Source organism: Perna viridis, chromosome 5 (assembly GCF_037379345.1).
Source record: "Perna viridis isolate PV_CMFRI_1.1 ecotype Kerala chromosome 5, ASM3737934v1, whole genome shotgun sequence".
Classification (NCBI taxonomy): Eukaryota; Metazoa; Mollusca; class Bivalvia; order Mytilida; family Mytilidae; genus Perna; species Perna viridis.
Window position 1 is genome coordinate 17,983,908 of NC_142449.1, and position 27,769 is coordinate 18,011,676.

The 27,769-nt window shown below is 31.7% G+C and overlaps 1 protein-coding gene across 1 annotated transcript in view; it reads left to right on the forward strand.

Moving 5' to 3' along the window:
- Nucleotides 1-6,236: 6,236 nt before the first annotated feature.
- LOC148616352 (protein C-ets-1-like) overlaps nucleotides 6,237-27,769 on the forward strand; it is a 37,204-nt gene continuing 15,671 nt past the window's right edge. Inside the window, exons 1-3 of the mRNA XM_088583286.1 lie at nucleotides 6,237-6,436; nucleotides 6,530-6,634; nucleotides 11,993-12,263. Coding sequence (XP_088439412.1) covers nucleotides 6,533-6,634; nucleotides 11,993-12,263 — 373 coding nt within the window. The 5' untranslated portion in view covers nucleotides 6,237-6,436; nucleotides 6,530-6,532. The remainder of the gene's footprint in view (nucleotides 6,437-6,529; nucleotides 6,635-11,992; nucleotides 12,264-27,769) is intronic.

Consider the following 27,769-nt stretch of genomic DNA (forward strand, 5'->3'; position numbering starts at 1 on the left):
TTTGTTTTGTTCTTTTTTCAAAAAAATATATATCCAGTTCACATTGAATCTTACTAAAGATATTGAAGAATGTTATGGAATTAAAATATGTTCTGGCTTCAAAAGAATTACCAAGAATTCTAATTCTTTAATGAAGCACAATGAAATATCAATCATGCTATTTTCCCATAATCAAATTCTATACAAATCATGATTTCTGTATATTAGTTTTTCCTAGAAAATAGGATATATATAAATATGTGTGTATAAATATATATATTTTGAACCAGACTTTTTTCAGGAACTTTTCATAAACTGTGCAATAGATATAATACAGGAAACGACCAAGCCTTTGGTTTTTTTTGGGGTTACCAAGTATGTGATCATGTGAAACAGATGCTTTGTAAAGAATCGACAGATCAAAATCAGTCTGATAAACAACATCTCTGAGAGTACATGTAAAATATTTTAAGTAATACATGTGTATATTGAAAGTCACATGGATAGGATATTCATGAAATATCAAGTGGTTCTGGAAAGCAAAACATTTATGTAACATCAAAGATGTTTTCTATCATTTCTATTACAAGTGTTCACCCATAGACACTTGATAAGTGAAACCTTCTAAACCTCTCACTGTTAATTATAATGTTCAATAAATAAACAAGTTTTGTGAGTATTTTCACAGACCAATGTTCAATTAGGCTCTCAATAAGTCATAGGTGACAATATTAATCTAAAACCACCCACTATAACTTTCGATTTAGTGCTAAAGTATTTCCTTTTAAATGAATTTAATTGTACTATATGACCGTTTTACATAAGTAGTATCAAAGATGCATTCTAATATACACATTACTACTTCTGGTATACAAAGAATAGATCAATCATCAACAAAGAGACTTATCTCTCATAAATAATTCCAAGAGAAATGTACTGTTTTAACATGTCAAATTAAACAAAAATTGATGGCTTTTAAAATTTATTACAGTAACATCTTTTGGTGACATTGTAATAGTAAAAGTAGTCTTCAGACAGTACGCCCCCTCGCCCTTTCCATATCGTATGTTCATACCAGCCAATCAGTACTCAATTACTGAAATTCTTTCAGGATATTTTCCTACAAAAACCAAAATATTTACAAATATTGAGGTTTTGATGAATACACAAATTGTTCCTTTTTGCTCATCATGTCGAAAAGTGTTCAGTCTACCAGGGTTAAGTAGACAAGTCTTGAGGTGGGGATATTGTCCGGTAAGTTCTGTGTCTTCATTAGTATACTATATATCAGACTGAAATTTAATGAAAAATCGAAATACGTGTATGGGAATACTGAAAGGTTGACTAGTACCCCCTTCATTTGTGCATTGTATATCATAGGCTAATATGGCGTAAAGTAATTACGGGAAAACGCTCGTGTAGACTGTTTCTAGACTAACTGGACTAAACGAACCTGTGAAGACTTTTCCATGCAAGATTGACAATGCTTTTAACAGACTCTGTTGACTTGGTGCTGTAACATCAAAAATCAAGACCGACGTCACGTCATTCGCGAACCATACTATACTTGGCACCGATACCACAAAACGTGTACAATTAAACAAGGATTCTTAGTGTAGATAAGTCATGTTTTAAAGCGGAGATTCCGAATCTATGACATAATAGGAGGTTTACGTGAAAGTATGCAGAGAAGATTACCTTGTTTAACATCATCTCTAAAACTCCTTATATTTCTTATCTTCTCTCGATTACATGCGTTATGCACTTCTTTATAATATCAATGGGACTTTGAAGATTTTTCGTCTCAAAAAACCATTTTAAACTCTAACAACTTCACACGGAAAGGCAAATAAGCAGTCTTAAAACGCTAATACAAATGCATCCTTGTATACTCGTTATCGGTGTGAGGGGCGAATCCTAAGATTATGAATGTGTCCACTCTATTATTTGCTCATTTTGCTCGAAATTAACAAAATCTTAAAACGGGGATCCAAACCCTCGGACCCCCATCTTTTTCCGCCACTGATTGTCTGTCGTTCACATACGGAGATAATCAATCAAATACTTGTTTCTAAAGGTCTTGTGTTATTCGATATATGCAATTACTTGCAATAACAAAAGACAAGCAGTTTCAAGCCTCTTGCGCTCATTTGAAGCTGCGTTTTTTTATTAAAAAAATCAAGATATCAAGCAATAGCGTTGTGCAGATCCGCGTTGATTTTGATTGAAACCATCGTGCATAGGGAGTAACCACCGTTTTCGAGAAGTATATCACGCGTGGCAATTCACAGTGTGGGTAAATTTGTCTGTACATGCGCCTCGATTTGCCAGAAATACGAAATCCGTCATTAAGATGTGGTCGAACAACTGAAAATTGGCTGAGCATGTACACTCATATAAAGGGAAGGGAATCTGATAATACTGGACGCCCCTCCCTTAAAACATCCCGTTATTTCGTCTTACGATGTTCTCCTGATATTTTTTCTCAGAAAATCAATTTAAACCTTATCCCATGGATTATAGATTACATGAAGAATATATATATATATTATATATATATACAACGTCTCAGAATGTGACGACTCTATTTGCTACACTGCTCATTTTTGCAAATTTTTGGTCGTTCCCTCCGCAGGACTCGAACTCGTGCTGCTAACACCGCCTGCACAAAGTCCAGCGCCCTAGACTACTCGGCCAGCTAGGCTATATAACAACAAACGAATAAAAACCTGCCAATACAGTATGTCAACTTCTAGATTTTTTATTACCCCAGATTTTCAGTTCCCTGTGTTTCGCGTCGGTTAGTATCGCTTTACCTAATATATATATATTCTCGACTCCTCTCATTTCAAAACTTAATATTCTTATTGAACAGAATATAAAGTTTTGAAATGACTGAAGTCGCACACACTTTTTGCGAAATTTTGTCAATAAAGTATGTGCATAACACTACTTCGGCAGGTACATTTGCTTGAAGATAGGCCAAACTAAGCAGGCATGATTAGTATGGGTAAAATGAAGAACACCGGGTACAGCGATGTGCAAAATTTGCGTGTCAGTATTAGGTAAAGCGATACTAACCGACGCGAAACACAGGGAACTGAAAATCTGGGGTAATAGAAAATGTAGGAGTTGACATACTGTATTGGCAGGCTTTTATTCGTTTGTTGTTAATTTTTGTGTTGAAAATTGCTGAGTCACCCTCGAATTACTTCTGTTTCATTTCGCAATACTGGACTTTTACCTGATTATAAATATAACGAGAATAGGTATGGTGTAAATGTCAAAGAGACAAAAAAACCCATCGGGGTGAAAATACTAACCAACAGCCACATGTTGGTCCCCAATGAACGACACGGAGATCCCCACATCACAGGGCAGGCTGCAGCTGGCTCGAAAACATCATTATACACAGGTACAGCGAAATAGTTGCCACTATATACTCAAGTAACATAAAAAAAATAAACTTAAGGTGAAAGCGAAACAAGACAATTCCTGACAAAAAAGGGCGGCGGTAACTGGCGTGATCACAACCCTCCCCTTTAAAATCTGGCCTCTATGGAAACAAATATTACGCAATTTAACACATCTAAACATCAGTTCAAAAAGGTCTGAGTTCCCTGTTACATCGGAAATAAAGAAATTGAACATAAATAACACAAATATACCAAGGACTACTAGCAGTTAACTGACATGCTAGCTCCAGACCAGTTTAAACCTACAAACAGTTTTGTCCCCATCGTATGTAAAATCAATCCCAATTCTTCTGATGCGGGGCTGAGATTCACGGTATATCATTATTCATACAATAAATATACAACCCATGTGATGTCAAAAACTGCAGTAAAATATATATATTTTTTTAATTTCTATGTAAAGACCCTATCAGCGAATCAGTGTTAATCCTTAACGATTTGTTAACATCATATGATAGTGGCAAGGAGATGTCATCATCTAAAAACGGGTAGTTGACAATAGGGAATGAAAAATCATCCCTTTTATCGTAAATTTTAGTGTTGAGTTTACCATTATAGGTTACATTAGCGCAATTATGTGTCCTCGGTATTCAGCAAGAACATGCAGCTCTGGAAAATACAGATACGTTCACGATTGGTGGGTAATAAAAAATATATTTTCATGAAAAAATTGTACGAATAGTAAAGAACCAAAACTATCGAATGTGAAAGCTAGCAGTCCATATATGTTTATTTTATGGGGCACTTAAGACTTGGGGTGGCTACTGAAAAATTGGTGTTTGAAAAATTATCCCCCTTTTTTAACCTAAATTTACGGGCAGAAATGCCACATGGTGGGTTTAGTTCAAAATTTAAAGCTATATGAGTGTATTTTAGCAGCATTGCGTTAGATTAGAGAAATTTCACCCGGATCTATTTTTAGATTTTAGTGGAAGTGAGGACCCCCCCCCATTACGGAAATTGCATTGTGAATAATGGCGCCCTTATATCCTCTTGATATGAATACCAAGATCAAGAAGCGGAATTCAATATTTGCTTTATACAAAGATAGCACTAAAGGATACATATCTTTAGTATAAATATTGTCGCCATCGTTGTTTCCATCCAAAATATCGTCCAAATATCTGAAGGTGTTAATATTTTTTTTCAACAAAATGTTGTTTTGAAGGATCATTATTTATTCTAGCCATAAATTGTGATTCGTAACAGTACAGAAAGAGGTCCGCAATAAGTGGCGCACAATTGCCCCCCCCCCCCATGGGAATTCCAATAACTTGACGATAAACAGTTTCGCCAATGCGTACGAAAATGTTATCTTAGAGGAATTCGAGTGTTGTAAGCATAATAAAAGAAGTCCAATTAACGCGGTTTTATGCTTTTCGTTACTAAAAAAAATGTTCTAAAAGAATTCGAACAATATATCTATTTGTGTATTCCTTATACAGATCTAGATCGTTTTGTTGGAAAATTTGGTTAATGATGTGAAACATTTTGGCATAAATGGGAAAATTATAAGGGAACATCCATTTGCTCCTTAGAGCGCTTGTCAAATTTTGTGGGGTTAGAAAAAATATTTTCTACCAAATTAGGGCGATTATTTATTGCCATTTCACTGTATGAAGTATCTGGACTGCTCAAGGTGTTTTTTTTTTTCATTTTCTGGGTGGTGTAGGCCAGAATAAAGATTTCCAACTTATTCGTGGCCGGAATATCTATTTCCGAAATTTACTAGCGCCCCCTTTCAGAATCAAATGGTTATCCCATAATAGCCTTTTTGTGGAAATTTCCCTTTCCAAAATCTCTGGACCACATCTCCTATACATGATATATTGTAACAACACTGTGCATGGGGGGATAATTAACAGGAGGAGGTGATAAACAATTCAAGTGGTAGCAGAGATAAGCTACAAAGTATTTTCAGTTGTTTCCCTTTATTATATTCGCTGTAAGCAAAGGCTTTTATAGTATTGTTTTATAGTATTACATTATTGTATTAAATCTAAAAATTATTTTCCATTTTTTACTTAGGAACATTGACGGTTTTTAGCAAGGGCGTAACCAGATTTTCATAAAGGGTGTTATATACACAAAGTTCACAAAATTTTCCAAAAAAAAAGGAGGACCACTGTATTAGTACCTCTCCTATTAACTGACACCATCTCCTCCAACAGTTCTGTGTATTACGTTAGTGCTCCTCGCACACAATTTTAAAAGGATATATACCAAACAAATGTAGTAGCAAATATACATATAGTTGGAATAGAGACGATCGGATTTTTTTTATTCCAGTATTTTTTCTTTACTTTTACATTATCATGTACAAGCAGCTATCCCGAAAAAAATATCTGATTCTCCTAAAATTTCTGGCTGCGTATCTTCAAAATTATTTTCTTTATCCCGTTTTGGGTGCAAATCAATGCTATCCTCACTGGTAGAAAGAGTGCACATAAATTATGTACTCGAAATCATCTAAAAACTGTACAGTATTTGATCTCAAATTGCAAAATTGAATTTAATTATATAAGACCATGCCGATCTCATAAGAGGGGGAGGTCTTATCCGTGTTGAACCGTTAACTTCAAAAGACTTTCATGAATTCAAACTGATAACTGATTCAATTGTCTTAGATATGAAACTAATTACAATTCCTGTGCTTTTTAAAACTTGATCAAAAGATAAGTTTAGAAAACACAAAGAAACTTGCCTACAGACCTACGATTTCATTGAGAAAAACATTAACTTGGTCAACCAATCAGAGTGTACGACACAAACTTTCATGACAGGTGATTTGTTAATGAAACGATAAAGACAGCCTGGAAACTAGGTCAGAAAGCTCCAAGAATAACAAATTTTAACGGTTTATGCTAAGAAGTTTCTGTCATTGGAGACCATCTAACGTTGTCAGATTAAAAGTGTTTTAGAGTCTTTTGTGGAAATTAAGCTCCCGTGAAACTCTTCCAAAGTGTGGAAAAGTGCCTCAGGTAAGTCAGATTTTGTATGATTTTTTAACTTGGTCTAGACTTTCTCAAAGTATTTTATAAGTTGACAAGTTTTTTTCTTTTATACATTAACAGGAGATGGAGTTCCAAACAGCCTCTTACGATTACATACTGGATGAAATAGAATTCTTCCATAAAGAAAAGCCCAAGCAGAAGAAAAGGCCACCAAGCATTCCAAAAGTAACTGATTTATTTAATGATTAAACTGAAGTTGTATATTGGGTATTTTGCATGATTGATATATAATCTTGTTTTTATTGACTGGGGATGAGGACCCTAAACTTGATATATATAAAGACCTTGTGTACGATCATGTTATTGTATTATTTAAAGATAACAAATATTCTTGGGAAAGGGTCCACACTGTAAATCAAGATATAAATTATTTTGTTACACTTATAACTGCCATGAAAGTGAAAACAGGGTTGCAAAAAAGAAGTCGGACAAGGCTATTAATTGTTCATTTTTGTACAAATTTTGCATGATATTGAATTTTCTGATGTAAAGGGGAGGGGGAAAGGGGGATCGTTTTGATCCTCTTGTATTGATGAAAGGATAAGAAATAGTCTTTAATTAGCTTTTTAAGTTGCCATGATTTAAAAAAAAAATAATTGTCACTTTTGATACATCAATCTTTATTCATATTTTCATAACTGTTAAGTATTAGAAGGATAAACATGTCACGAAAGTTGCTCACAAAAGAATTGCGCTTAAATTACATGAAGTTCAGAAGTACTTAAAAAGGTATAACCTAAAAAAAGAAACTTCAAGCCAATTAAAACGTGTGCCATTTAAAACAAAAGGAAGCACCATCTTGAAATAAAGTGGGTCGTCATTTATTGTATTCCTAATTAAATTCGAAGTGGAAAATGACAAAGGTTTTCAATGACAGGTTTATATAGATTGAGGACTATATTATGTTTTATAGCAGTTTTAACACAAAGATATACACCATGATTTCTAGTTTATTATTTAACCACAAAACCAATACACACAATGATCTACCATTGTATAGATGTAAAAACTGAGGTCAGATGACCCGAGGCTAATATTATTAGAAATTTACTCTTTAATGTTTGGTACATGGCCTAGATGTGGTTTTTCCAGTACCATAATAGGGGATTTTTATACGCATTTAAGCTATGCATTTGTTGATAGAATATGATGACTTTTCATGATGGAATTCACTACTTTTGCTTGATTTTTGGAATTCTCTAGCTTTTCAAGAACCACAATTATTGCGTAGATAACCTAACTGTAATTCCAACCAATGCATGAAATATAAAGAAACTTTTTAATCAGTGATGTGCAATTTAGAACTGTATTCAAAATATCTATAAAAGTTTTGTTTTCTAAATGGGTAGATTTCCTGCATTTTAAACACTGACAATGAATAACTAACAACAAAGCTAAACAGAATTCACATTTACTTATGATCAATTTTTAAGATTACCATATGGAATGGAAGATTTTGTAAATTTAGAATTCATACAAATTTAAATTTAGATGTATTGTCATTTTGCTCATGTTTCTGCATTTGTTATAGAAATCGGTGTCAGACTCTGTCTTGTCATCCTGTTTGTAAATACTCCCACTCTCTGTGTAAAGGTTGACTTTATCCCACAATATCCTGCCATATTAAAATAGAATTATTCTTGTCAAACAGAAGAAAAAAACAGCATGAAGTGATTCTTATTTCCATGAGGGACTAAATGCTTGATTAAATATCGTCATTTTTTAGCAGTGATTTGCATATATGTACACTTGTGTGCCCTTGGGTGACATTTGAACGTGTAATGATAATAAATTATAACACCTTTGCACACCTGTCGATAAATTGTCTTGACTATAATTTGAACTAATTCCTTATCATCTTATTTTACTGGTGGAATTCCTTGTTATTGACTGATTGCTGTGATTATTGGGAAATCACCTCATTTTATTTTTATATGTCAACGTTTGATGTATTATTCATCCCTTAATTAACTTTATGACTTATATTTTTAGGATATTTATATATTTTTAAATGCTTACGTAAAAAATTTTGGTTTTGTGGTGATCTGTTAATATAACCTTGGTTTGTTCTTCACTTGAACCTGTATTAGTATATATGACTTACTATGTTCTGATGCCTTATGTTTGAAAATTAAGTATGAGAATATCCACAATTGTTTATGACTATATTAAACAAAATCAAAGTTGCATTGGAATTGAAATTTTTTCTCAGATTTATCCATTTCTTAAACTTAGAAACTTTTTTATTTCCCTCTAATATCATTGTGGGGACACAGCAGGGTATGGAATGAGATATTTTGAAAAGGGGTTTCATTTAAAGGGGTTCTAGATAACAGGGGATTCTAGGCTATTATTTGATCATTTTTGTTATAATTTTACACAAATTAACACAATTTTACAACATTTGAAAAGCAGGGATACTGTTGGAGTCACCAATGCACGGTCATAGTCTACATAATGTGTATTTAAACTGATCCAACTGGACATCTCTTCTGAGTCTGAAACCATTGCTCAGATTTTGCTCAAATGTTGCATGAGAGTCAAAAGGCTTTCTGTTAATACATTGATTTGGTGACCAGTATAATCTTGTCACCAGTATAGGGTGTGCTTTTGATAGTACTTGGAATTGTAGATAGAAACTTTCAGTTAGTGAAATGATCATTATGATAAGCCCTACAAAAGATTAAATAAATTTGTAATAAAATACTGTTATTAGGAGTTACTGCCCTTTAAAGGTCAAAACCAATGATAATCATTGTTGCAGTTTTGAGCTTATATTTTAAGAACTGTAGGAGGCATGAAAAAGTTTTAATCCTTTAAATATTTTTTATTCCGAACATTAAATATTCATCAGATGAAGAAATGAGTTTTGAATTTTGATGGTCGTTACCCTTTAACTTGAATAAGGAAGTTACATGATTTTGAACATATAGAAGTTTATTTTTTGATTTTAGAAGAGGATAGTGGAAAAAAAAATACAGTTGTAGTGTTATTATCTCCAAACTCTGGGATGTAATATAACAGAAATGTAGGAGTTTGTAAATGGATTTGTAAAATAATTGGATATTTGAAACAAACCAGTCGTAAGACAGTCTTTTTTGTTCTGCTATCTCAAAGTAATCTGTCACGAATTTCTTTGTAAAATAAGCAGCAGTAAATGTAATGTTTATCCGTGTATTCTTTCAAACCACAGAATATCATTTCAAAGTTAATAAAAGTGGATTGATTTTTGTATCTTAAAGACCATTGTTCAATCAATTTTTGTTGACAGAAATAGCAGTCTAATGGAAAACTGCAATTAAATCATGTAGACCAAGTAATTATATAACAATTAATCAGAACAAAAATCAATGGTTATCTACCCTTGATTTTTACCTTAGTCACTAAGTCATACGATAACGTCACCTCTTTATCCTTAGAAGCTTGCAAGCGATATAGTAAATGTGTTCTGACTATTTCACTTTCAGTTCAGCTGTTCATAGTTACTTGGTTGAAATTTCCTTGTTACTGGCCAATACAAAAGGTGTTTTAAAAAAATGTAGAACAAGTTGTTTTCATTCATGATAAAGAATCATAGCTGTTCTTTGTATAAGTAAGATTAAATAAATTTGCTTGGAAGAAGACTTGATAAACTGCCTTCTGTGAGTTGATATAATGTTTCTGGTAAGGTTTTGTTGAAAGAATCCATTTCTTAATTATTTCATAGTCTACTTCATGTGATATATATATATATACTGGTATATATATTTAAGCCTTTGGCAAGGCCAATGTAGTACCTGCAGTTTTTGCAAATAATTCATTTAACTTTCATGGGGATCCAAAGATCTTGAGAAGGGTGGGGTTCCAGAAAAAAGGTTAATTCCAGGTTATTATTTGCTTATTTTTTCTCAAATTTTCAAAGAAAATGAGGGGTTCCAACTCAAACACTCCTCCTGAATCCATTACTGGCATAGAACAAGATGTTACACATTAGGTTGAGCTAAGAATATCCCATCTTAACCATTTCAATCAAACCTGGAAAAGTGAAAGATGTCACAACCAATACACCAAATATGTAATCATTCTGTCTAATAGAAGCTGAGAATTCTGTTACATAAATTCAAATTGTGCAAACCAAATAAATATATAAATTACTAAGTTGAAGTAAACAGGAAGTAAATAAGTGACGAACCTTAAGGAGGTAGACCTAGGGTATGGGACACAACTCCTAAAAATCATTGGAATGTTTGTATTCTTGGATTGATTTTATTCAGCTTCGAATGAAAGCTTGAGAGGCTTTGGTGATATTGAATATGATACAAACATATCACTGATTTCAAGAGTTATATCCCTTACCATAGGTCTACCTCCTTAAAATGGAAGACACAGTACAAGTTGTCGTACAAAAGCATATACCTTCTATTTATGCATTCTCTCCAATAGTAGCAGAGAAATCTGTTATGAAAATTTACATTGTGCACCACTTGAAAATTGCCAAGTTGATTAGTGAAGAGAAAGTAGATGAGCGAATAATCTGAAAATGGCACAAGTCATTATGCTAAAGCAATATACCAAATATCTTAGCATTCCCTTAAATGAAAGTAGAGATATCTGCTACAGAAAAGTGTAATTGACTGACGGACGGAATAGATGATTGCAAAGCCCCCTCTCATAAAGATTGCAGAGTTGGGTATAATAATAGCTTGATTTTGTGTCTATTTGTCCATTTTGAACTTTAGCCTACACAACCTTCCTCTTTTCTACTTGGTGTTTTTGGTACTTAATCTTTAACTAAATTTCTATAGAATTGTAATGATGTGACAATATTCAAATTGTACCCTAGAAGATTAATAGCCTGATAATAGAGAGCCATTTTGTGGCAGTTATATTTTCAATGTCATTACACTCAATTATAACAATTTGGAAAGAAAATGTTTTCAAATTAAATGGAAATTAAGGTTGTATTTGAGGTGCATTATTTCTGATAGCAATTGATCAAAACAGAAATAAAGAGCTGATTACCCTTGGAGTGCACAAAAGGTTTTGAATAGCTTGAAGCAATCTGAAAGGGGCATTGATATGCAGAAAGGGATTATTTTAAAAGTTGCATTTATAAATCATACAAATTTAAGATGTGTATTGTTTGAAATTGATTTGTTTCTTTCTAATGCATTCAACTTTGTAAGAAATATGATACTTGTGGATGATATTTTAACAAAAAAATATTGAAACCGTTGTGATTTAAATAGTATTAAAGGGAACTATGGTATCAGCCTTTCTTGATTGAATTTTTTATTTATTTAAGTCCACAACAAACAAATACTGTTTTACAACAATTAATCTATAATAAATTTCTGACTGTATAGTGATAGAAAAATAAAGTTGAGTATATATGAGGAAATGTCTACAATTTTCCATATTTAGCATGAAACAAAACAAAAATAATTTTTATGTACATAACAAGAGGACAAGTGATTTCTAAATCATTCAACTTCAGCTGAGATCTCTTTGCAAAGTCTTTTATGTTATTTTTGGTTCTTTTAGGTGACCTTTGACCCTCAGTTTACCCTGAAAGAAGAACGGTTCCCTTTCTGTAGACAGGACAGTATCAATGATGATACATACAGTATTGGGTCGTCAAGACAGGACAGCATGGAGGAGGTGTACCGTGGACGTCTCTGCAGACAAGAGAGTATTGATGATCACAGAGTCCCATCACTTGGCAGTCTCGACAGTATGTCCTCTTGTGGCAGTATAGATAGGACAGCATCCCTTGACAAGGCCCCGTCCATGTGCTCTGATATCTCTGAAGAAGGTGAGTTTCCATGCGAGTGGTCTAGTTGGGTGTAAGATTCTGTAGTAGATCCAGAAAATTTGAAAAGGGGTGTGGTATAGTTCCAGTGATTTGCAATTATTTTCTGTTTAACCAACCAAAATTATCTATTAATTGGTGGGCTTAGATCTATCTGCCTATGACATCTCTTAATATTTGATAGACTCAAGAAACAGCAGTTTCATATTTTGGTTCAAAAGGCATATTGAAATTACAAAACAACTAATTTGTAAATGGTCATTTAGATTGATTATTATATTGTCATCATAAAAAGGATATGGTACTTTTCCATCAGAAGTTTATCATGTTACTAACAGCATTAAGAGACTTATCATTTTAACCATATACAGTTGAAATAGATTCAGTTGTTATTAGCATGTAAATGCTGAGATTGGCAGGGGTAGTCGTGACCGAAATTTGAAGCCAGGTTAACATGGCATGCTCAAGGTTTATTTTGATCTTTAAGTCTTAATTTAGTATGCAGTTCTTGTTTACTATAAAAAAATAAAAACAAAAAAAAGATGTCTTAGGATGGAAAACTCATTCATGAATTTCATTATGTTGTTGTGTTTTAATTAATGATTGTGTAATTGTCTTAGATACACTAGTTTGGATGACAGATGAACATGTTGGTTTACCTCAATGGTGTGGTGTCCCTAACTATAGTCTATAACACATAAGCAATCAAATGTGTCAATCTTTAATTAATACAATAAATACATCACGATCTTAACACTATAGATTGGTTTACATGGGGCCACGTCTGGGGAAATAATGTTGCTTCGTTCAATTGAAGAAAAAATATTTTGTTTTGTTAGTTGAATGCTTGATATTAATACTTTCAAGTACTATAAGCAAAAGGTATTTTGATTAAAAAATTACAATTTTTTCTCTGGAAAATATATTTTATAGATAAAAATGTTTTAACATTTATCCTGCATATGGTCCTCATTTTGTTCACTCATTAATAATCTGTACCTATGAAACTTACTACAAAATAGATCTCAACTTTACAAGATAATAGTCTGATACAAGGCAGTCAACATGAGTAGAGAATTCAAAAACAGATTCAACCACCTACAGATTTACATAGATTACTACATCAATGTCAAGTTAGCCCAGGGTCAGGTCACCCTTGTCATATACACAAGTAGAATTTATAGTTCCCCTTATATGGCTGATAATTTATATTGCCTTAAGTCTTCCTATGTTGTACTTGTTCATGACAAAAAAAAAAGATTCTTACACCACCTGCAAAAATTTTTGCTCTGAGCTGCCACCATTCTGTGAAAAACTACATTAAATGTCTGTCCCCTGTTGCAGCTGAATATTTTGTGGTTTCATGTTGCATAATGGCATTGCAACCTTTGGCAGAATTGTATTTGAAGGAAAAACATTAATAAGTTATAATATCAAAGACAAAGGGACCTCCCTATGCAATACCATACCATAAACACTTAGATTGGCACATTTGAGCCCTTTATTTTGTCCTAAGAGATATTTGCATTTCAAAGATTTATAACTCCTGGGTACCATTTTTTAAATTTCAGATTTTTTTCCTTAGTTTTCCCAAAGCTTATGACTTTTAATAGTTTTTAGAAACTTATAAAGTCATATTGTCTCCTCATTTTTGATAGTTTATGTACTTACACTTTTCTACAATAATTAGTGTACAGTATATATCTTCCAAAAGAAAGTAGATTAACCTTTTTTGTATTGAGGTTAAATAATTTTGAAATTGTTATGCTTGATTAAATTATCTGGTAAGTCATGATTAATAACTATTGATTGAAAAAAATCAATATGCAGTACTTACTCAATAATTTTGAACACAGAGACAATTATGGAACAAACTGCCATGCATTACAAACTCAGTGCATTTCAATTTTAAAATAACTGTACATTGTGTCACAAGTTAATAGTAAGTTCTTTGTATTTTAAACTGAAACTTTTGTCAACAGATTTCTGCAGACACTTAACCTGTGCTAAAAATAATAGCATGAGATTAAAAAAAACATAAAAAGGCCTTCCCTTTTGTTTGCATGGTCTGACAGCTCTAATGGGTTGGCGTCTGAAGGCTTTTTGTTTTAATCATATTTAAACTTGACTGTTATTCCCTGTAACTTCCTTCTAATGACATGAATACTAATGTTTCCGTATGTTAATGAATTTTCAAACAATGAATTTAATGAAATCCTTTCTCTTTTATAAGTAAAAGTCGGCAATTTTAATATTGTTTGCATCAAAAGCCTTGATTACTCATATCCCTCTTTTGGAAGATCAGTTAACCATTTAAAAATTAGAAATGTTTGTTTTTGTTTTCTGATTGTGAAATTAACCACTGACTTAATTTATTTCAATGTCAGTGGTTTGAGAAAATATGTTTTGACATTGTCCCTACAAATTATCTTCACTCATAAAGAGATGTGGTAAAGATAACAGTAAATAGCACAGATTGATGGAGAACAGGTACCTAGCAACTTTTTGAGGTCCCATGCAGGGGAATTGAAGTTTTAAGTTGAAAACCTTAAATGCTGCACAATACACTAATGAAAAACAGGGAGAACAAGAGATTCATATGAAATAAACAGAACAGACTATTCAGGGGTTTAATTTACTTTCAAGACTGGTATGTCCTGGACTTTTCCAAGTTTCAAATGAATAATCTGGTTCAGGATAGCCTTAAGGAAGTAGACCAAGGGTAAGGGACACAACTCTTACAAATCATTGGAATGTTTGTATTCACCATTTTCATCAATCTCATGTATGCATCAGAGTAACTTGGATTGATTTCATTCTGTTTCAAATGAAAGCTTGAAAGGCTTTGGTGAATTTGAATATGATGCAAACAGTTTTGTCCCTTACCCTAGGTGTACTACCTTAAGTCCTCATTTTAGTGTCAATGTAAACATTTGAAGGTCCAGGACCTAGGTTAATGAATTGTCAAAAACATTAAATAATTAGAAATAAAAATAATTAAAAATAATAGAAGGTAAGAGGTCCACACCTTGGACCCACACTAATTTAAACCCCTTTTTTATACAGTTCAAAATATTATCAACATTAAAGCATTGCACATTTTGGTCCTTAGACATTATAAAGTGTCCATGAAATAGGTGCTGTGAACAGAATTTTCAAAATACAGTACAATTTGTGTCTCCTCTGCATAATATAAATGTGTTAATGTGTTCATGCTGTAATTTACAGAGAAAGGCTGACAGAATATTAAGACATCCATTTTCTGTTAATTATCACCATCATAAAGCAAGACAGTTTGTATGTTATTTTACAAAGGCCATAATTAAAGTATTGCTAAGGTTAACATTAATGTTTTTTTCTGTCCCAATTTTCTTAACTGCCCTAAATTGAAATCATGGGAACTGATTTGAATTTCAAATATCCATTCACATGCACGATGCATGTCAAGGTAACACAAGAGCATATTAACACAGAATAACATAAAGGAATCGTACTTCCAGTTTTCAGCTCTTGCAAATTTTCTGAATTTAGTCTGTGTCGGCAGAAATTCAGCTGTCACAAAAGTTAGATACTTGTTTAACATTTTACTGTGGTTAAGTAATGAATGCAGAATAAATGAACATTCACTGTTGCATTTCACATAAAATGGATGTTCTCGTGATTCAGAATAAATATGTTTTTTTTTTAAAATTGCATTTTTTTATGATTAAAGTACTGATGGAACCAAGACGTTAGTCAACACATTTAAATATTTCCATTTAAAGGTCCTTTCAATTGGTATGTAAGAAGCATAATTTGGCAGGCTCTTCATGCATAATTTACATATGCCATAAGCTCCAACCATGTACACAATGTCTGAATATTTATCTTCAACCAGACTTCATATCTTATATTATGCAACAGTAAAATAAATGCAAAATTTTGGAGGATTCCACTGGCATAATGAAAGATGATAAATTTGTTTGGATAACAAAGCATTTATCTGTATAACAAGTCTATGATTTACTAATGTTCATCTTTCATCAGTAGTTCTGAACAAGTTCAGCCCAGTGTCTGATGGAATGCAGAAACCCATCTTATACTGACATTTTAATACTGGAAGTCTTCCATTATGTGGGATCTTTTGGTATTGGTATGTTGGACCATTTCGTCCTCCTCAAAATTAGTGAAGTCTTAAGTCCTCATTGAAGTAAGTTGGACCCTTTGGTTCTGCTACCATAATGTGTGAATACTTTGCCCCCTCCTTTCAAATATTGAACTATTATTAATGAATGTAACAGAAGATGACCTTTGGTGAAAGTTCAGAAAGTGTATCTGGTTTCATTTGCAACTATCAAAACTATAATTTACACCACAGAATGTTTTAATTAAATATTTGTTTATTATTAAAAGTGGAAATTGATGAAATAATATCTTATTTTAAACACTTCTGGTGATTGACTGGGTCTTTTATATGGTTACTTTGGTCATTAAATGATATTAAAATATTGAATTTTTAAGGAGATTCTTTAAATCTTGTGTGATATTTATTTGTGCAATCATGAATTATTTTCTTTTACCTTGCTTCATTTCATGTTAAGGGTATTTGTGATCTATGAATCAGTTCTAGTTGAATTCCTTTTTTGTGGTTTAGATATTGAACCCTCAATATTTTTTCTCTTTTCATCATTTCCATCATCTGTCATGATATGAACATTTTATTTCAATTCTAGAAAATAGATCATAATAGTTGTTAAAACTGTATGTCTTAGCAATCCTAATCAACCAATAATTGTTTATTCTTGCCCATAACCATTTTTATCTCCCGGGATGACCTTCTTAACTATTCAGAGTATTTCATGCATATCATAGATATAAAAAAATAAGAATTTATTGGAAAGTGTACAAGTCAGAAATCTTTATTCTGATAAATGAATGGCATTTCTTTGATTTTAAATGCATAATCTATGCATGATTCTTGTTGGTATCATGTACAAATGTTCCACGCTCAGTTAGAGCTCTTCAGGTGTATAGATAACCCTGATTGGGTGGTTACTGTATTGTTTTACAACACATCATTGTAGGATTTCTAGGATGTTTTCTCTGTCACAAAAAAAAACATACTGCATCTTATTGCAGTTTTTCAACAATTTTTGTTTTTGCAAGAATAAATGTAGAATAAAGAAGAAGGAAAATTTTAAAGTTAAGATTTTTTTTGAGTGTTGATATTGACTACCTGTTCCTTGATCAAAATATATGTCTTTTTAAACCAGACTATAGTTGCATTGGTAACAACTACATTTTTCTATGCTCCTCAGTTTAAGGAGGTAGACCTAGGTTAAGGGACATAACTCATGAAACCAGTGATATGTTTGTATTATATTCCTTTTCACCCAAGCCTCTCAAGCTTTTGTTTGAAGCAGAATAAAATTAATCCAAGTTAATTGGGCGCTTACATAAGATTGATGGAAAATGCTGAATACAAACTGATTTTTAAGAGTTGTGTCCCTTACCCTAGGTCTTCCTCCTTAAGCCAAAATTTTTACCCATGTTTCTGTGATCTTTAGAAGGCTTTATTGGGATTTCTTTAAACTTCACAGAGATATTAGTTACTATGACCTCAGAGTCTGATGATACTTTTTGATGAAAATCCATTATTTTTGTTTGCCAGTTATGGCAGTTGATCACTTTGCTTCTAAGTGTGGATAAGTGTACCATGTGCTAATGTATACAGCTGTTAATTCAGTGTTTCATTGCAATAAGCCTCATTGTTACAGTATCTGATTGCACCACTGAAGTAAAAACCGTGTATAGTTTAATTTCTTAATTGGAAGCTAAAATCATTGGATTCTAACTAAAAATCACATTTTTTGTGATAATAAAGACATCAAAAGAATTTCTTAATTTTTGGTATACAACAACACAACGTCAGAATTAACCCATACTGATGCTGTGTTGTAGCAACACTCGTTCAGAATGGGTTTGTTTGTTAAAATGGCCCAATCACTGGGAGAAAAGCAACAAAAAATGAAATCTTATTGACATGTTTAGAAACAAAATCAGTGAAGCTGAAGATGGAATATTATAAAGGATTGATTTTATGTAATAGAATAACATATTTTAGAGATATTGTCTTGACCTATTGTTGATAAAACCCAGGAGTTGTAATTGACCCCTTGTATTTCTACAAAAATCAATGAAAGATAATTTCTACCTAGCATTGATTGTTTTTTTCTTAACTACTGATAATTACTGCAGCATTGCAATTATAAAGTCTGGGTCCCAGCTACCAATTATGCTAATAAACATGTTACACAAGACTCTGAGTTTTGTACCTTATTTGGTTATTTAACTTTTTTGAAAATTATGCAAGGTTTCATTCTTGGAAATGGTTTTGTATAAATTTACATATACTTCCTTTATGGTGACGAAAGTTATAAACTTTGCCTATAATGGTAGCTATTTTTGAAAGTTCATAAATTATATTGTAGGATAGAAAAATGTTAGATATATTTTTTTGCATGATGGTCTGATAAATAAAAATCAGGGTCACAATATAATGTATAAGGCCAAGTCTTTTGAAGTTGACCTCTTATTGGTTTAATTTTAAGTAGTTGTCTTTATAAAGATGATACATGCATGTCTAAAATGCACAAATGTTGCATTTACCTCTAATTCAGTTACACACCACATAACCAGTCTTAGTATTTCATTCAGTTGTTGTACTTATAAGATGAAACTTGAAAGTTGTTTATGAAATCAACATTTTGCAGGAGTTATTCTTGATTTGGGTAATGTAATAGTGAGTTGAATGTATGGTTTTCTCTGAAATACAAATATGTGTACAGAAAAGAATATAGTTGTGTAAAAAATGAGGTATATACAGAATGGCAATGCATAGTTTTTTTTTGAGTGGGTATTTCAGCACATTCATTTCAGTGGTTATTTCAGCACATTCTTTTCAGTGGTTATTTCAGCACAATCTTTTCTGAGTTTTATAATTTGCTGATACTGCATTCAGTTAATGAATGTAGACATTAGTCTGTCAAGGGTGACATTTTCAAACTGATGCAAAGTTTCAACCTTTAACAATTCTTTTCAAGTTAGAAATTAAATGATATTGATAACCTATGAAAATGTTGTGAAGTCATTGTTTGAAGATATATAAATTCATAGACAGAACTTATTTACAGATCTTTATAATGACATGTATTTGGCATGCTATGCTTACAACTATAGACATGAGAAATTTACATGCAGAAAATCATTCCAAGCATATAACCTGTATCTGTTTAAAATGTTCCTACAAGTAACATTGATGTATATGGCTGGCTTGAGTCTCTGCCTGTTAACTTAACTCTTGATCAATCTGGATGTTTATAATGTATTTTAATGTGAAATAATGGTAGCACACTTCCCTCGCTTGCCTGGCATATGTCATTGTATAAACCTAACCCAGATGTAACTCATAACTTTGTCAAGTTCACCATTTTCCAGATGTACAGCCATAACTAGTGGAATAAAATAATGATGTATAATGTTTTCTCTCTACTGCTGCCCATTGATGTGTTATTATATAGAATTTCTCACCTTTCACTCATGGCAGTAAGAATCAGAATATTTTATTAAGTCAATATGCTTTACCCAATATCAGCTGATTTGTTCTGGTTCTTTGTACTTAAGGTTTTTTGATTGTCGGGTACCAGTTTTTCTTGGTTTTTAGGATTCATTCAAGTAAAAAAACTAGGGTTCCCAACAAAATATGATAAATTGCCTTATAAGATGGAGCATATGTTTTTAGCGATTTTAGGTGCTGTCTGATGTCAGCCTCCAGTAGGAGACAGGGTATCCCAAACACAACTTCATGTTTAAGATTTTTTCAAACTAACAAAAAAAAGCTAGAAAAGTTGGTTTTTAATTTTTCTACAAAATGGTATTGAGGTAAATAAATACTTAGTAAATTATTTCATAGCTTAAATGGAATTTTCTTATTCTTTCTAGGTTTATAATGCATTCTGCCAGAGCTTTTGTAGATTTATTATATCTTGCATGTTATAATATATTTGACAAGAATTAATGATGATAGTTTTAGGGGGTTTGAGGTACTAATGCAGTCTTAAATAATTTGGCTATAAGTTAGGCCTGTACAAAACAAAGTTAGGCAATGAATTTTGGTCAGATTTGTTGTAAGAAGCCTGATATACAGAAAGGAAATTTGAAAATTTCAAGGCTTCTAAGCACCCAGAGTAAAGCAATTGTGTGGTAATATATGTGAATAATGAGTACCTCCTTTAATTAATTATGATGAGATACTTTTAGTTGTCTATACAGAATTAAAAGTACAATGGGGTATTTGTAGTTGCCTTAAATGAATTTATTTGCAGTTTTGGTCTTGGTTTATTTTTTCCTAAGTGTTCAAATTTCTGAAATATTTGTCTATTTTCAAGTGCAGGATGACAATTCACTTTATTAAAATAGATTCAATCAATCAAATTGATTAATAATAGTTAATTGATTATTTTCTCAACATATAAGAGTTAATCCAATTACTTCTGTTATCAAGGATTATTGATAATAAATGATAATCTGTAATTCTGTTCAGTTTTGACAACTTTACTTAGTTAAATGTCAAAAAAAGTGTAAACAGCCATTTGTCTAAGTCTTTGGTCGTTTATTTTTCTTGAAATGTTTTTGTTCTCTTCTATCATTTTAAATTCTACATACATACAGGTCACTCACTTTTTCTGTAAAAGTCATTCATATTTTCTGTCATAAAACTACACAACAAGCAAGTATTGGGACAGAAAGATTAAGTGTATGTCTGAGACCAGTACACAAGGAATATATAGGACATGGTACTACCAGTCTATGTGTTGTTGTCAAACACATAGAAAGTATACTCTATAGGGAAGTTCTAGTGGCCACCATAAATAAATAATGACAGCTGAAAGGTACAAAGGTTTTCATCTGTACCAAGGAAGTTCCTCTTTGGTAAAGATCCTTCTTATTTACAGTGCTGAGAATTTGAAACTAATTAATTTGAATATCAGAAAACTTCTCATCTATTTATTATGCCTCTTTCATGCATCTGTCACAGGGAAAACTGTTAAGTTCTCATGTTGCTGCAGAAGTTTAAGAAAAGTACTACCTCTTGTCCTTTAAAGTTGAATTCTCAAACTGTGGAAATATTTTCCCACATTTTAACAATTATTGCCAATTAAGATAAAATTATAAACTTATGACCAATTTATGTAAAATTGGAGATTTGATGACATCTGCATGACAAGACTTGTTAGTGTCACGAAACTGTTGACAAATTGTCCTGTGCAATAATTTTATTCATTTGCTTCCAGGCCTGTAAAAAGGTTAAATAAATTATTGAAAGATAGCCCAGGAGGCCTGGGGTACCTGTCACCTGACACTGATGACTTTAAATATTTTTGTATTGAAAACCCATCAGTATTGATTTAGGACATAGAATGTTTTATCAGATGCTCCCTAACTCTGAGTGATGGTTACATACAGGTATAGAAATACCAGTTCAGGTGTTAACTCTTAAGTAGTAATGTCACAGATAATAGATAATAAGTGGATTTTTTATTTATCTTCTGTTATAAATGTTGCTATGGTTTTATATGATATATTCAGGGGTTATTTATAACTCATAAATCAGGCTCATAAATTTATTTCATGTTTTATGCATTATAAAGTTTTTGGTCATTATAATAATTTTTCTGGCATGATGTTAATCTGACTTTGGTTACCTCTTATGATTCCCAAAACATGTAATCATGTCCACAGTGTTTTTTTTTACCTGCAATGCCAACAGTGGCAGTAGGTCTAGTAAGCGCTCCATTCCTACCGTCTGTCACGCTTAGTGTAATCTGTACCTTAAAAATTGTAAAAGCAATTTTATTCGAAATTTGCTCAGTGATTGTATACATATTGAAGATGAGCCGTCCTATTATGGAGAAATTTGATTATTTTTTTCTACATTCTTAGCATGTTGAACTTGGGCAGCCTTTTTGTCATTAAATGTTGTGAATGGTTCCTTCTTTGTGTAATCTGTGATGCAAGAAGTAGTTCAAGTACATGTATTTAAGCAATATTATTCAAACTTTGCACAGTGTATACATACATATTGAAGATGTGCACCTCCTATTTTAGAGAAATGTAATCTATTTTTTTCCCAAATTTTTAGCATGTTAGACTTTGCCACTTTTTCAGTAGTATATGCTATCATTAGGACATTACACATGGAAATTTGTAACTTTCTAATTTGCTTAGTGTTTATTGAAGATGACGGTGACAGAGGTCCAGACACGTATTGGTTTTGTTTTATATTCAGATTCAGCTTCTTTATTGGTTGTAAACTTTTACAGTTCCTCACCATAAGTTATGATTATAATATATTCATAGCATATTTACATGAAGAACATTGGAATGAAGATCCCTTAATAAATATACAAAAATGGGCATATCTGAATTATAGAAGTGTTTTAAGTGTTAATATACATCTATATATAAAAAAATTACAGTCCTGGTTGGCAAGAATAAGCTTGTTGTCTCAATTTCAAAGCACATTGAGTAAACTTCCCTACTTTACCCTGGTGAATGTTTGATTCTGTACCGAAAAGAAACTTTAAGTTTGTGGATACTAGGCCACGTATTATAATTTTTTGGTAATATTTTATGTCTAATATTGCTGTAAGTAGGACATTCCAATAAAAAATGGTATTCGTTCTCTATCTGATAGTACCTACATAATTTTGTATTTGTTCCCTTGGTGTGCCACTAAATCTTCCTTTTTCTATTTCAAGTGAATGTGCACTACATCTCAACTTGCATAAGCCAATCCTATACGAATCGTTGGTTATCTTATCTAAATAAGTTTCAAACTTATGTTCCAGTTCAGTATTTGAATATAGTTCTAATTTTGGCGATATTTTGAATATGTACAAGCTTTTGTTTGATTGCTCTTTTGAATATATACTAAATTAAATATTAGTCTTACTTCTTAGAAAATACTGAAAAAAAAATGTCAATTTTATTTATCATCTTTTATTATAAATTGCTAAAAATAGTAAGTCATTACTTATTTTAATTTTTTTTGGGGAAGATTTGTTTAATTTCAAAAGCCTACTTCATTTAAATGACACATAATCAGTGATTTGTCTTTTTTTTTTTATCTACTGTATGTGAGTGAGCTGAATCACTGATTCTTTATTAGGTCAATGCATCCTTTTGTTTAGAAAATCTTGGTCATAGAAAACCCTGTCATTTTGTGACTAAAAAAATTGAACCTGCAGATAATTTTTGCTTAGCATTCAGAGGAATACATCTGCAAAATCACTAAATTATTACTCATCCACTCAGTGCAATATAAGTTTGTAGCATGTGTTCCTAAATAATGAACTTACTAATGTTGTTGTATTTTGGGTTAAATTAATGTTTTTATTAATGTCTAGTCATTTTATTAGAAGTTTATAAATAAATTAAAGATGATTAGTTCAGTGAAAGATGACACAAACAGTTTTTAACATAGAGTAAAGCAAAACAGCTCTCTAATGGTTATTGACTCTAAGTATTAGCTCCTCTTAAGAAGGGGAGATAATCCTTTGTCAAGTGTGATGATTGAATCAGAGTCCTCTAATAATAACGCATTTTCATGTAAAGGGGATTAGTTATCACTTAGGACTGTGCTTTACAATAGTAAAAGTTATAAGAAGATTTATTATAAAAACAATCAAATTTGTTATAAAATTTATTCATTGTCATAAAAATTCAGTCTGTTTAATTTTTTTGATAGCACAACAATACTTCAAACCAGAATGTTACCTGATCTATGTAAGTGTGAAACTATCATGTGTTTTATCAATGGAAAAAAAAAGGCTTGAATATTTAAAGAAGTATTTAGCATTAAATATAAAATATTAATGTATTTAATGTAATTACTATTAATTGGCTCATTAATTAAGATTCTATAGATATAGAACATTTGAACAAGAAAAGGAAATGTACAGTTTCAAATAAATTATTTGGCAGATATAGACACAAAGTTATTTCATTAGCACAGAAATGAAACTGCATTGTTATAAAGAATAATATAGAAGCCATATTATCAATTCTGATTGTATGTCTATTCTTATGAGAGAAGGTATCATTTGGAATGCTAACTAAAAATTTTTAAAAATCTTCTTTTGATTTAGGAAACCCATTGTTTTACTGTATTAGTTACATAGTTATTGGGATGAAAATGTATTGTTTGGTTTGTCTGAACTTGGAAATCATTAATGTTTAAATTGTAATTAGTTTTTTTTTCTAAAAGAGGGTTAAATTGGACTTCTGCAATTTTCAAATTTCTGCATATTATTTTGCATTTTTGAGTAAGGGAAAACATTATTTTTATAAGCTTGCCTATCTGGCATGTTTGAATTATAGATACTTCATTATTTCTGGAGATAGGGAAATAGAATGTTCAGAAAACCCTTACAATTTGCTTTCTAATGGTTAAATGTGTCACATGTATAAATTAACAGACAGATAAATCTTATTTTTACATTTAGTTGAAATTTATATTTGATCATGTCACAAGGGCATAAAAAAGGAGTATGTGATTCAATGCATGTAAATCTTAATCTTAATTTTAGACCTTAGGTCTTTGTGCATGTTGTGTGTGTGGTTTTTTTAAAATAAATTCAGATATAAAAGTAAAACACAGCAATTATTATGGAAACTAATGACCTTGACCTCAAGTTTGCCTTTAGTAACAAGTTGCTTCAAAATAGTACATTGTAATAATTTTGATATTAAGAGATCATTTTTAATGTAAATTTTGGCCCCAGATCAAACAGCTGTTCAGCTGTTGAACAAATCTTTAATTAGCAGATCATCACTTTGATTCTAATAGCCAGAGTCTTATAAAAGAGGTTTCCACCTTTACATTCAAGGTTAAAAAGTCTTCAGACAATTCTAAATGTTTCCACTTCACTCAGTCCCTGAAGTAGGAGGATCTCCACAAAGTTTTCAGGCAAGATCTCATGATATTAACTTGGTATTTTTTTATGAGAGTCACCTTATACAACTAAGTTATCTAAGTGAACATATGAAATGTTCTTGTGCATTTATCGTTTTCATTTGTTGCCTTCATACAAATTTTAAATTTTCCATAATTTTAAGTCAAAGTTTTCTGATTTAGATGGTAAATTAAGCACATGTCTGTATATACTGTTTTGTTTACAATTAAACTTGAAAAAGGATTTGTTTACATTCAAGACTATAATGTAATACTGATTTGAATTTCTAAAATTGTCCCTTTTCACAGAATTAGAATATCATTTTACATTCAAATTTAAAAATCTTTGACCCAACTCTGTTTATTTTAAGAGAGATTTTTGTAAATGAAGTCATTTAAACTCAGGGATAATATTTACAAGAGCTTGACAAATAAAATATGTATGGCATATTACACAGTAAGCTTGACCTTGAAGTAGTTTGCCTCGTAAAGCGTTGGTCACGCTTATAAACAATTTTTGAATCAAAACACTTGATTTGTGTACACATCATGTTTAAAAATTGATACAGTTATACCCGGGATATCCGTTATGGAATTATCTCTTTTCGTCACGATTTAATTTTAAATATTGAAAATTTACAATAAGCACCCTTGATTTTAATTAGTCAACAATGCTCCTCAAAATAAGCTCCAAAAGGTTTTTCTTGGAAGGCGGTTTAGGTAACGAGGGCACTGATGCTTATCTGGAACTATAAAATGAAAGCAGAAAAAAACTTTTGGTCAAAATCCATAATGGTACTTCTAGGGTCAGGTTGCAGCAGTGTAAAGAGGTCTATGTTGGCTATGCTGAATTCTGAGGAATTCTGCTTTGATTTGAAAAGTTTACTAGAACTTGATAGAAGGCAAGGTATGTGAACTGTAATGGGGATTTAGTGATATTAGCAGTCAGTATTTTCAAGTGAGTTCCATGGTCTATAGTTCTTGTATTGATTAAAGGGCCACAATGAAGGAACAGTAGTTTGTCAAGTTACTCATATACTCATTTTCTAATAGTTGTTTATAGTTTCAAATGTTAATTTTTGCAATCTATTAAGTGGTGAAATTCATCTTCAAGGCATTAGTGTAATAGGATGTTTGGGTTATCTTTTGGACAGATTTATGACATAAACTTAGTTGTATAATTTGTACAATTAAATTGATTTAAAATACATTTTAAAATCTTTGATTTTATAGTGATAAAGCTAAGTAACAGACATAAAGTCGTCATAGGTCAGTGTTCAATGGTTAAGGTTTTATTCTAAAGAGGATTGACACTAATGAAGGAAAGAAAATTACCCAGTAAGCAACACAAGTTATATTTATAGCATTAATTCAGGTTTAGTATGCCATGCAGAAAGTCACACTATCAAAGAAACACCTTTATGCTTCAATACCTTCATCCTTCGAGTTTCCGTTAGAATAAGAAATGAATAATTATCTTTTTTTATGCCTTAAAAAGTAAATTATAATGGATTCTCACCTGTGATTTTAAATATAGCTTTAAGGGTATCAGAAGTTTTTGTGATTGTGTTATTGAGTTGACAAGATAGATTTCTACCTCACAAAAGCTTTTTTCACCATGTTGCGTGTGTCAAGTGTAATGGCATTTAAAAAAAGAAACGGTGTCAGATTTTATGTCAATGCTTTTAAAATGCAAATAAGAAAGAAAATATTGGGAGAAATGCAAATGAATTGTACAACTTCATTGACATTTGATTAGTGTAGCCCTGAGGAAAATTTAATAGAATAAAGTTTAGGGTGTACATTTAATAAGTGCCAAAAAACTGGTGAATCATCTTAAACTTTGTGATGCAACAGGTTGATCTAAGTAAAGAGCCATAGAGTATTTCATATCTCTAAAATCCAATTTTGTTCCCAGTGGTTTATCACCATGTAAGTCTTTCAATAACGAACAGTTTAAAAGATCGTATGGACAGAGCTTATAGCAAAATGGACAATGTCATTTAAGAACAGGTAGATGCCAGCAGGACCTCTGTTCACTTTTTAAACAAAAACAGCATTATGTCTAATATACAAGTAGATGGTGAAGCTATCAATAAATGGCTTTGACCACATTTATCCAATTTCAATGTAATTGTCTGTGTACTTGCTATTTGTGAATAAATTGGTTCAAATTTAAACAAATTTGACCACAGTGTAAACATAGGTTGAAAATTAAAGCATTTTCTTTGAAGAGGAGATAACTAGTGTAGTATCAGATCCCAGGGGCATTCTATTTTATCTGGAGTAGATTAGATTAACTAATTAGAAGAAGAAGTCTGAATGTTATGATGAATTTAATTGGTGATAGGGGAATTTGTCTTGGCTTGGAAGGTGTGGTACTGTCCAGTTTTAATTAGATTTCTCATATAACTATATCATACTGGGGCAACTATCTAGTTTCATTCAACTTTAAAGTAAGGGGTGAATGACAGGGGTTGACCAGGAGTGATTTACTATTCACCTCCCCAGGTGG